Here is a 12,307-nt window from a genome sequence, read left to right on the forward strand (position 1 = left end):
GGCCCACCCACAACCATTCTAACACCAATCCAAAGCAACTCTAAAACCTTTCTAAGATCAATTTAAAAACAGCCCAAAGCCTTTTTACAAAAGCCATTATAAGCGCAATCCTAAGAAAGTCTAAACTAATTCTAGACTAATCCAAAGACAATTTTAAACCAGTTCAAAGTCATTCTGAAGCCATTCCAAATGAACTATTAGGACAATCAAAAATCAGACTAAAACCAATCGAAAACCAAGTCAAAACCATTTAAAAATCAATTAGAATTCGATCCATAGTTTATCTGAAACCAATTCAAGACCAATTCTAAGCCATTTTAGTGCCAATATAAAGCTATTCGAGGGTCAATCCAAAGCCATTATAAGACCATGCCTAAGTCAGTCTTTGATCAAGCCCAAACAAATCGAAGGCCCTCCTAAGTACAATCTAAAGTCAATCTATATCCAGCTAAAAACTATTCTAAGATCAATCCAAAGCTATTATAAGGCCAATCCTATGTCAGTCAGCTAAACGAGTACAAAGGTCAATCTAAATCAATCTAATGTCAAGCCAAAACAGTTTTAAGACTAATCCACAATCAATCCATAGTCAATCTAAACCATTCCTAATCAGGTCTTTCCTATGCCATTAGGGTGGGGCGGGGCAAGATGGGTCGCATAAGGATGGATCACCATAACTTTGTAAATTCAAATCGTATTGGTTTGTATTCGTCCGCTACTCTTTAATACACTAGTTAGCTATGCTAAAAGTCGATAAAAAGTTCATTAAATACAAAATATGATGTTAAACAAGCAGTTTTAAAAAGTGATCGATTTTGCACCGTAAAAAAAGTGCGGGGCAAGATGGGTCACCTTTTAAGTAATTCACATTTTCTCAACGAAAAACGTCAAAATATAAGATTTGTTCCGCATTCATATATGCTCCATATCCATACTGAATAAACAAGTGCTACTAGTACACATTTTATAGATTTATTTGGAATATAAAAAAACTTTACGAATTGAGTGGTCCTAAGGCGTCTTGAAAATCGATGTTTTTACTAAAAAATTATCATAATTTTATGTTATAATTTTGAGTGTTCATTCTGCTTGATTGAAGCCATTTATGAGATAGCCTTGTAATAAAAAATAAATAACTTTTGAATGCTCCAAAAATACGTTCAAAATTGAAGGTGACCCATCTTGCCCCGCGGCCGTTTATATGTAGATTATATGGAATGTATCGCATAAGAAAAATGGCTAAAAACCATTTTATTTTTTATTTCCAATGAGAGTGAATAATTTTTCAATCAATGCCCCAAACTTTTGTATATTCATGCTGGTCATCTAACATAATTATTAATTTAAACAAAACATGAGTAATGCGCCCAAAAATGGCACTGACCCATCTTGCCCCGTGACCTATCTTGCCCCGCCCCACCTATATGGTAAACCCAAATTAAAGTCAATCTAAAACCAGTCTAAAACTATTACAGGGTCAACCCAAAGCCATTATAAGACCAAACCTAAGTCTGTCTTGAATCAATCCAAAACAAGGCCCATCCAAAGTCAAGCTTAAACCAGCCCAAAGCGTTTCTAAGACCAATCCAAAGCCATTATAAGGGCAATCCAAGGTATATCTAAAGTCAGTCCCAATAAATTCTAGGACCAATTAAAAGCCATTATTAGAATCTGCCCAAGTCAGCCGTAAATCAATCCAAAACAAATCTAACGCCCATCCAAAACTATCTTAAGGCCAATCCAAAGTCTGAAATCAGTCCAAAGCCATTCTAACACCAATCCTAAGCCATTATAAGGACAATTAACGGTCAATCTAAAATCAATTCAAAGCCATTTTAAGACCAATCCAAAGCCAAAAAATCTGACCCATCCAAAACCATCCTAAGGCTGATCTAAAGTCATTCTAAAACCAGCCCAAAACCATTATAAGACCAACCCAAAGCCATTATAAGACCAATTTAAAGTCACTCAGCTATTCTAGGACCATTCCAAAGCCATTATTAGACCAAGCCTAAAACAGTTTTAATTCTATCCAAAGCATATCTAAGGTCCATCCAAAGTCAAGGTTCAACCAGCCCAAAGCTTTTCTAAGACCAATCCTAAGCCATTCCAAATTCAGTCTAAAATCAGTACAAAGCCATTCTCAGGCCAATCCTAAGCCATTATAAGGCCAATTTAAAACCAGTCCAAAGCCATAGGAAGACCAATCCAAAGCCAAGCCATTATAAGGAAAATCCTAAGGTAGTCTAAACCTATTCAAATAAATTTAAGCCCAATTCTCAGCCTTTCTATGGCTAATCCAATCTAAAATCAGTCTTAAGCAATTTTAAGGCAAATTCAAAGCCATTTTAAGACCATGCCCAAGTAAATCATAAATCAATCCTAAACAAATCTTAGATCTATCCAAACCCATCCTAAGGCTAATCCAAAGTCATTGTAAAACCAGCCCAAAGCCATTCTAACATCAATCCAAAGTCATTATAAGGCCAATCTTAAGTCAATCTCAAGCTATTCTAGGGCTATTTCAAAGCCTTTATAAAGCCAAGCCTAAGCCAGTTTTGAATCAATCATAAAAAAATATATCTTCATCCGAATTCAAACTTGAATCAGCCCAAAGCTATTCTAAGACCAATCCAAAGCCATTATAAGGCCAATCCAAAGTCAATCTAAAATCAGTCCAAAGCCATTCTGAGACCAATCCTAAGCAATCCATTATAAGGCCAATCTAAAACCAGTCCAAAGCCATACGAAGACCATACAAAAGCTATTATAAGGCCAATCCCAAGGCAGTCCAAACCAATTTAAATCATCTTAAGGCCAATTCTAAGCCTTTTTATGGCCAATCCAAAGCCAATCCTAAATCAGTTTTAAGCCATTCCAGAGCCAATTCGAAGCCATTTAAGACCATGCCCGAATCAATCATACAATAATCCTAAAAAAATCTTAGACCCATCCAAAACCATCCTAAAGATAATCCAAAGTCATTCTAAAACCAGCCTAAATCCATTCTAAGACCAATCCAAAGCCATTATAAGACCAATCTTAAGTCAATTTGATTCTGAACTAATCCTATTCGAAATCCAATCTTGGAAACCTTAAAGCAAGTTCTAATATCGCGTTTCTTCAAACTTTCGCCCCACACGCCACACCAGGTCTCGACTGCGAAATCGACATCCAGCGGACGATCCAGATGGTCCGATCGCAACGGTCCGGCATGGTCCAAACCGAGGCGCAGTACAAGTTCGTGTACTTTGCCGTGCAGCACTACATCCAGACGCTGTTCCAGCGCAAACGGGCCGAACAGCAGAGCCTCCAGGTCGGCCGGGAGTACACCAACATTAAGTACGTTGACGAGATCTACGTCTAACGGTCTAACCGACCGTCCGGATTAGTTTAGGCATTTCAGGCCATCTAGCTTTGACTCTCTAGCTTGTAAGGCGTGTGTGTGGTGTGTTGTGCGTTTGTGAGAGTGTGTGTGTGTGGTAGTTTTTGAACGTGAGTGTGAGCTGGAATGTTCGGGAGAACCCAGTTTTGCGACAAAAGTGAACTAAAGAAGAGTACTACTGTGTAGTAGCTGTTTGAATTTCAAGGAAATAAATAAAACTATTTTTAGAGAAGCTAGAATCCCTGCTCCGTCAAGCTCACGGACGGTTGAGCTTCACACAGTTTCCACCCCGTAACATTCCAGCGCATTGTGAGTCTCCTTAGTAGTTGATAGTAGTTATTTCCGTCGTTCAGGGCTGCATATCCTCTAGAAAACTGTTCTAAATCAGATACAAAATTCTGATCGTCATCTATCGGAAAGAGATGGAAATTGCTGAACACAGTGTTGCCAGTTACTTTGGTATGCAATAATCGTTCCAGAAGTCACGCCATATTACCGCAAATATAATAATAGAATACACTGAGCAATAGAATATCAACCCAACGCAACGGCACGAGTAATGCACGACGTTTAGACGGTGCCAGTAGATTAACCTAGATAACCACCCAGCCATTTTGTGATATTACTATTAAACAAAATAAAATCTGATAACACTGATGAACACGAGTCAAGCCAGCTGGCATCTGGTCGTCCTTGGTGATGCGGGTCGCGGGAGTGTAAATTTCGGCAGGGAGTATCAGAAAATTCAGTATACAATAAATGGAACGGGCTCACCAATATTTCACGGTACTTCGTGCATTGTGTTATTCATAAGGAGCAGCTAGGGATACAGCTTTTCTTCACGATTTCAAAAGAACTGTAGTTCTTCGAATAGCTATAGTCGCTATAACTGTAGAAACCAGGCTAGAAATGGTAGAGAAAGTTTTGAAACTGCAGGAAAGTTTTACTGAAGTTCCAGGGAAAGATTCGAGAAGTTCCAGAGAAAATACGGAACGACTTTCAGCGGAAGTCCAGAACAACTTCCAGAAGAAGTATGAATCTCCTTCCAAAGGAAAATTAATCTCCAAAACAAAGTTCGGAACGACTCCCTGCGGAAGTTTGGTCCAATTCCTAGGGAATGTCAGGAACGACCTTCCAGGGGAAGCCCAGAAAGACCTTCCAGGGGAAGCTCGGAACGACCTTCCAGGAGAAGCCTGGAACGAACTTCCAGGAGAAGCTCGGAACGAACTTTCAGGAAAAGCTCGAAACGACCTTCCAGGGGAAGCTTGGAACGACCTTCGGAATCGAACCTTCCAGGGGAAGCTCGGAACGTCCTTCCAGGGAAAGCTTGGAACGACCTTCTAGGGGCAGCTCGGAATCGAACCTTCCAGGGAAAGCTCGGAACGGCCTTCCAGGGGAAGCTCGGAATCGAACCTTTCAGGGGAAGCTCGGAAGGGCCTTCCAGGGGAAGCTCAGAACGACCTTCCAGGGGAAGCTCGGAATCGAACCTTCCAGGGAAAGCTCGGAACGGCCTTTCAGGGGAAGCTCGGAATCGAACCTTTCAGGGGAAGCTCGGAATCGAACTTTCCAGGGGAAGTTCTGAAAACATTGCTGAAGAAACTCGGAACTACCTTCCAGGGGAAGTTCGGAATCGAACCTTCCAGGGGAAGTTCGGAATCGAACCTTCCAGGGGAAGTTCGGAATCGAACCTTCAAGGGGAAGTTCGGAATCGCACCTTCCAGGGGAAGTTCGGAGGATCCGAACCTTGCAGGGGAAGTTCGGAATCGAACCTTCCAGGTGAAGTTCGGAATCGAACCTTCCAGGGGAAGTTCGGACCGAACCTTCCAGGGGAAGTTCGGACCGAACCTTCCAGGGGAAGTTCGGATCGAACCTTCCAAGGGAATTTCGGAATCGAACCTTCCAAAGAGAAGTTCGGAATCGAACCTTCCAAGGGAAGTTCGGAATCGAACCTTCCAAGTGAATTTCGGAATCGAACCTTCCAAAGAGAAGTTCGGATCGAACCTTCCAAGTGAATTTCGGATTCGAACCTTCCAAAGAGAAGTTCGGAATCGAACGTTCCAGGGAAAGTTCGGAATCGAACATTCCAGGGAAAGTTCGAAGGAACCGAACCTTCCAGGGAAAGTTCGGAGGAACCGAACCTTCCAGGGAAAGTTCGAAGGAACCGAACCTTCCAGGGAAAGTTCGGAGGAACCGAACCTTCCAGGGAAAGTTCGGAGGAACCGAACCTTCCAGGGGAAGTTCGGAATCGAACCTTCCAGGGGAAGTTCGGAATCGAACCTTCCAGGGGAAGTTCGGAATCGAACCTTCCAGGGGAAGTTCGGAATCGAACCTTCCAGGGGAAGTTCGGAATCGAACCTTCCAGGGAAAGTTTGGAGGAACCGAACCTTCCAGGGGAAGTTCGGAGGAACCGAACCTTCCAGAAAAAGTTCGGAGGAACCGAACCTTCCAGGGAAAGTTCGGAGGAACCGAACCTTCCAGGGGAAGTTCGGAATCGAACCTGCCAAGGGAAGTTCGGAATCGAACCTTCCAGGGGAAGTTCGGAATCGAACCTTCCAGGGGAAGTTCGGAATCGAACCTTCCAGGGGAAGTTCGGAATCGAACCTTCCAGGGGAAGTTCGGAATCGAACATTCCAGGGAAAGTTCGGAGGAACCGAACCTTCCAGGGAAAGTTCGGAGAAACCGAACCTTACAGGGAAAGTTCGGAGGAACCGAACCTTCCATGGGAAGTTCGGAATCGAACCTTCCAGGGGAAGTTCGGATCGAACCTTCCAAGTGAATTTCGGAATAGAACCTTCCAGGGGAAGTTCGGAATCGAACCTTCCAGGGGAAGTTCTGAATCGAACCTTCCAGGGGAAGTTCGGAATCGAACATTCCAGGGAAAGTTCGAAGGAACCGAACCTTCCAGGAAAAGTTCGGAGGAACCGAACCTTCCAGGGAAAGTTCGAAGGAACCGAACCTTCCAGGGAAAGTTCGGAGGAACCGAACCTTCCAGGGAAAGTTCGGAGGAACCGAACCTTCCAGGGAAAGTTCGGAGGAACCGAACCTTCCAGGGGAAGTTCGGAATCGAACCTTCCAAGGGAAGTTCGGAATCGAACCTTCCAGGGGAAGTTCGGAATCGAACCTTCCAGGGGAAGTTCGGAATCGAACCTTCCAGGGGAAGTTCGGAATCGAACATTCCAGGGAAAGTTCGGAGGAACCGAACCTTCCAGGGAAAGTTCGGAGGAACCGAACCTTCCAGGGAAAGTTCGGAGGAACCGAACCTTCCAGGGGAAGTTCGGAGGAACCAACCTTCCAGGGAAAGTTCGGAGGAACCGAACCTTCCAGGGAAAGTTCGGAGGAACCGAACCTTCCAGGGAAAGTTCGAACCAGGGGAAGTTCGAAGTCGAACCTTCCAGGGGAAGTTCGAAGTCGAACCTTCCAGGGGAAGTTCGAAGTCGAACCTTCCAGGGGAAGTTCGAAGTCGAACCTTCCAGGGGAAGTTCGAAGTCGAACCTTCCAGGGGAAGTTCGAAGTCGAACCTTCCAGGGGAAGTTCGAAGTCGAACCTTCCAGGGGAAGTTCGAAGTCGCACCTTCCAGGGGAAGTTCGAAGTCGCACCTTCCAGGGGAAGTTCGAAGTCGCACCTTCCAGGGGAAGTTCGAAGTCGCACCTTCCAGGGGAAGTTCGAAGTCGCACCTTCCAGGGGAAGTTCGAAGTCGCACCTTCCAGGGGAAGTTCGAAGTCGCACCTTCCAGGGGAAGTTCGAAGTCGCACCTTCCAGGGGAAGTTCGAAGTCGCACCTTCCAGGGGAAGTTCGAAGTCGCACCTTCCAGGGGAAGTTCGAAGTCGCACCTTCCAGGGGAAGTTCGAAGTCGCACCTTCCAGGGGAAGTTCGAAGTCGAACCTTCCAGGGGAAGTTCGAAGTCGAACCTTCCAGGGGAAGTTCGCAATCGCACCTTCCAGGGCAAGTTCGGAATCAAACCTTCCAGGGAAAGTTCGGAAGCAAACCTTCCAGGGAAAGTTCGGAATCGAACCTTCCAGGGAAAGTTCGAAGTCGAACCTTCGAGGGAAGTTCGAAGTCGAACCTTCCAGAGGAAGTTCGAAGTCGAACCTTCCAGGGGAAGTTCGAAGTCGAACCTTCCAGGGGAAGTTCGAAGTCGAACCTTCCAGGGGAAGTTCGAAGCCGAACCTTCCAGGGGAAGTTCGCAATCGCACCTTCCAGGGCAAGTTCGGAATCAAACCTTCCAGGGAAAGTTCGGAAGCAAACCTTCCAGGGAAAGTTCGGAATCGAACCTTCCAGGGAAAGTTCGAAGTCGAACCTTCCAGGGGAAGTTCGAAGTCGAACCTTCCAGGGGAAGTTCGCAATCGCACCTTCTAGGGCAAGTTCGAAGTCGAACCTTCCAGGGGAAGTTCGCAATCGCACCTTCTAGGGCAAGTTCGGAATCGAACCTTCCAGGCGAAGTTCTGCACGGTGACACTGTAGACGTTGACCTTGACCAGCTGTGGCGTGGTAAATTATGAAAATCACCCAAGTCGTTACGATGTTTGTCAGCAGTCCACTTCGGAGATTTTACGACCTTTTTTTCACTTTGTTTGACTTTGTGTTCTTGTTTGCAACCGAATCGGTGGCGGCAGCGTCGATCGCCATTCTTGATTCCTCATGGGAATGCTAATTAGCTCCAGATCAAGCTGACGAGGAGAGGAGTTTCACCTCACCACCGCCGCTTCTCCGAACTGATCTGCATAACAACAACGGTCGGCAACGCAACAGCAGCAGCAGTGTGTCAGGAAGAATCGTGTCGCGGTTTGCGTGACCTTGAAACTTGATTAGCCCGCAATCATCAACAATCAGATCACGCTTCGTCGCGTTGACGTAGATGCCTCGCCTCGAACGTTGCGACATATCTGCGGTTGGATTCTGGTTTCTGGTTTTGAAGTCGCCGACTAGTATTAACTTGGGTTGGTACTTAGTTCTAATGCTCTCTGTATTCCGAACACGAGGGAAATCGCGACGTTTAATCGCCGCCTCCTAGTGGCGCCATCTGTTGTCGGGATTCTAGTGGTTGCCTACCGTCAGGCGTATTACACCCGGCCAATCAGCACGGTCGCGCCGATCTTCCACCTCCATACTTTATACGATTTTCGATTTCGATTATTTGCCTTGATTGATCGAGTCTTTCTTTTATTATCGCTCTCACCACCGTCTCTCTCTCTCCCTCGCTCTCGTTCTCTCTCTCTCTCTCTCTCGGTGAAAAGATATGCATGCATTGATAATGGCGAGGTGCAGCGGGCCTGTTCAGCCCTGCCGGTATCGCTGTCGACACTTAGCCTAAACATTAGACAAGACTTGCAAAACAATCGTTCGCATAATCACACCACTAGGTATTATTTGATTGTTACTCTTGTACTTGTTCGATGTAGTTGGTTGATGTTGTCTCCCGCCACGCACGGTTTAAGTTAAAAACGTTAAAAACCGAATTGGATCTATCTTCCTGTAGCTTCTTTTTCCTTGTTTTCCCTATTTTCTGATAGAATGGCTTGATTTAGTATATCTTAGCTACTTTTAGTTTGTATGCCAGTTCCTCTTTCTGAACTCAAAATCCAGTTTCGAATTATCCTAATTGTAAGATGTATCAGCTGCTTGGAGATCGCGTTACTAATCGTACTTTTCGTTTGTACTTTTTTTTGCGACAGGTCGACATCGGACTCACAATTACCACTACCGAGGGTTGTGACTGACCTGAATAACCCTTCATCAGGTATGTATGGGATGTGTGGATATGATATCTAGGGAACACTAAATATTTGGTAATGGAGAGCAATCAAAGTAATCAGAAGCTCAGATAAGCAGCTTAAGCGGCAAACAACAATCCATATTAGAGCTTCTATTTAGTTCGAAGTTGCGAACAAGTTCAGCCTCCTGTCCAGAACACCAATTTTGCACGTAGGATAAATTTTAGGATTGTGCTATGCGTACTTTTGAGTTAAGTTACATCGCATAAGATGCAGCAAAAATGTCTTATGCGTACAAAAGTGGAGCGATTTACGTGCGTTGGTGGGACAAAATAACGCTATATGACTTAAAGCGATATCTTATGCGATTTACGGCGTGCATCATTGTGATGTTATAAAGCATCTTTTGCGATTTAATAATTTTCGAAAAAAAAGCATTTATTGTCATCTCAGTGTCAAACTAATGTCCTTTGGATTATCGAGCCATACTTCACATTCATTACGAAACACTACTTATGAAATATGCTGATTAATTGAAATGGACTTGAGTTCCCGGAGCAATCCCTGGAAGAATTTCTGAAAGTACCTGGAAGAATTCCTGGATTAATTCTTGGATGAGAACCAGCAGGAATTCCTGGAAATTTTCCTGGGTAAATTCTTGGAGCAATCCCTGGAAGAATACCTGGAGAAATCTCCAAAGGAATTCTGGGAGGAGTTCCTGGAGAAATTTCTGAAAAAAAAAATCAGAAAGGAATCCCTAGAAAAATTTCAGAAAAATATCTTTTGAGGAATTCTTAGAGGAAATCTTAGAGAAATTTGTGACGATATCTTTGAATGAATTCTTAGAGAAATTCCCGAAGCAATTCCTGGAAAATTATCTAGAGAGAATCCTGACGGAATGCCTGGAGGAACTCTTGGATAAATTCTTGGAGCAATCCCTGGAAGAATTCCTGGAGATATCTCCAGAGGAATTCTGGCAGGAATTCCGGAAGGAATTCCTGGAGAAATTTCTGAAAAAATCCCTTGTGTAGTTCCAGGTGGATTTTCTGGAAAAATCCTTGGAGGAATTTCTGGAGGATTTTCTGGAGGTATTTTCGAAGGATTTCCTGGAGGAATCTCTGGGAAAATCTCTGGAGAAATTCGTGGAGAAATCTCTTAGGGAATCCCGAAAGCAATCCCTGGATTGATTTGATTGATTTGTCTTTATTAGAGAGACTTTCAGCCCTTGGCTGGTTCGTCTCTAGCAATCCCTGGAGGAATTTCTGGAGGAATGCATGGAGTAATCCCTGAAAAAAAAAACTCTGAGGAAATCCCTTGAGGATTTCCTGGAGAAATTCTTGAAGATATTCCTGGGCTAATTCCTGAAGCAGTTCCTAGAGATATTACTGGAAAAAATCCTGGAGGAATGCCTGCAGAAATTCCTGGAGGTATTTCTGTGGGAATTTCTGAAGGCATTTCTGGATAAATCTCTAGGGAAATTCTTGACAGAATTACTGGATGAATTTCTGGAGCAATCTGTAGAGGAATTCTGTGAGATTTCTATTTATATTTCTATTTATTCTATATTTCTGGAGAAATCCTCGAAGGAATTCCTGATTGAATCCGTAGGGGAATCCGTGAAAAAAAAATTGTGGGGAAATCCCTAAAGCAATTCCTGGAGAAATCTTTGGAAGAATTCCGGAAGGAATCCCTAACAAAATCCTGAAGATATTCCTGGAGAATTTTCTGGAACAATTTTTGCAGAAATCCCTAGAGGATTTCATGGAAGGATCCTTTGAAGAGTTTCTGGAGGATTTGCAGGAGAAATTTCTGGAGCATTAAAAGAAGGGAACTTCGAAGGATTTCCCAGAGGAATCGCTGGGAAAATCCCTGGAAGAGTCCCTGAAGGAATCTCCGGAAATATTCCTGGAGAAATCCCCGAATTCCCTGGAAGAATTTCTGAAGAAAGTCCTAGAGGATTTAATAGAGAAATTCCTGGAGAAGTTGATGACAAAATTTCTGAGGGTTGTCCAGGAACAATTCCTGGATCCCGGAGAAATTCCTGGAAGAATGCCTGGAGGTATTCCTGTGGGAATTGCTGGAGGAATCTCTAGAGGAATTCTTGAAACAATTACTGGATGAATTTCTGAAGAATTCTTTAGAGTATCTCTGGGAGAAATTTCTGAAGTAATCCCTTAAGAATTCCTGGGGTTATTTCTAGAGGCATTCCTCGAGGAGACCCTGGAGAAATTCCTACATGAAATCCTGGAGGAGTCCCTAAAGCAATTCCCGGGTGAATACCTGGAGGAATACCTGCAAGAATCACTGAAAGAATTCATGGAGAAATCTCTACTAGAATCCAAGGGAGAATTCATGGAGGAATTCACGCAAGCATTCCTAGAGGAATGCCTGTAGGAATTCCTGAGGGAAACACCAGAGGAATTTCTGGAGGAATTTCTGGCGGAACCTCTGGAGGAATGCCTGGGAGAATTTTTGGAGAAATTTCTGCAGAAATTCCCGGAGGAATTCTGGGAAGAATTTCCGGACGAATTCCTGATAAAGCTTCTAGAGAAATCTCCTAAGAAATTCGTAGGGGAATACCAGGATTAATGCCAGAAAAAATCGCAGATGGAATTATTTGAGAAATTCTGAAGGAATCCTTAGAAGAGTTCGTGGAAAAATCCCTGTAGCAGTTCCTGAAGAAGTCCTTAGAGGAATTCCTGAAAAAACTGTAGAAGAAATCCCGGAAACAATTTCAAGAGGAGTTTCTAAGGGAATACCTAAATAGTTCGTGGACGAAGTAAATGAATTCCTGGAGGAGTTTCTTGGAGAATACAAGGAGGAATTCCTGAAGGAATTGTTAGAAGTGTTCCAGGAGGACTCTTTGAGGAATTCCAGAATCACAGAAGAAATTCCCGAGAGAAGTCCTGGCGAAGTTCTTGGAGGAATCCCTGAAGGTATACTATAGCAATGCCTGCAGGAATTCCCAGAGGAATCTATGGAGAAAGTCTTGGAGAAATCTCTAGAAAAAATCTGGAGGATCTCTAGAGGCATTTCTGTAGGAATCCCTGGAGGAATTTTTAGAGGAATCCCTGTAATAATTTGTGGAGGAATCCCAGTAGAAATTTGTGGAGGAATCCCTTAAGGAATTCCTGGAGGAATCCCAGGAAGAATTCCTGAAGAAATCACACATGGAATTCTTGGAGAAACCCTGAAGGAATCCTAAGAAGAG

General features: G+C 43.8%; 1 protein-coding gene across 5 annotated transcripts in view; it reads left to right on the top strand.

The window, feature by feature from the left end:
• Positions 1 to 12,307, top strand: part of LOC109418403 (tyrosine-protein phosphatase corkscrew) — a 318,951-nt gene that overhangs the window by 293,738 nt on the left and 12,906 nt on the right. For 3 of the 5 annotated variants that reach the window (XM_062855670.1, XM_062855671.1, XM_062855668.1), the window contains 3 exons: positions 3,153 to 3,342; positions 8,620 to 8,745; positions 9,058 to 9,122. In XM_062855670.1, coding sequence (XP_062711654.1) covers positions 3,153 to 3,342; positions 8,620 to 8,745; positions 9,058 to 9,122 — 381 coding nt within the window. The remainder of the gene's footprint in view (positions 1 to 3,152; positions 3,343 to 8,619; positions 8,746 to 9,057; positions 9,123 to 12,307) is intronic. The other 2 variants (XM_062855672.1, XM_062855669.1) reach the window with 1 other exon arrangement.

The sequence above is a fragment of the Aedes albopictus genome, chromosome 3, assembly GCF_035046485.1.
Source record: "Aedes albopictus strain Foshan chromosome 3, AalbF5, whole genome shotgun sequence".
Taxonomy (NCBI): domain Eukaryota; kingdom Metazoa; phylum Arthropoda; class Insecta; order Diptera; family Culicidae; genus Aedes; species Aedes albopictus.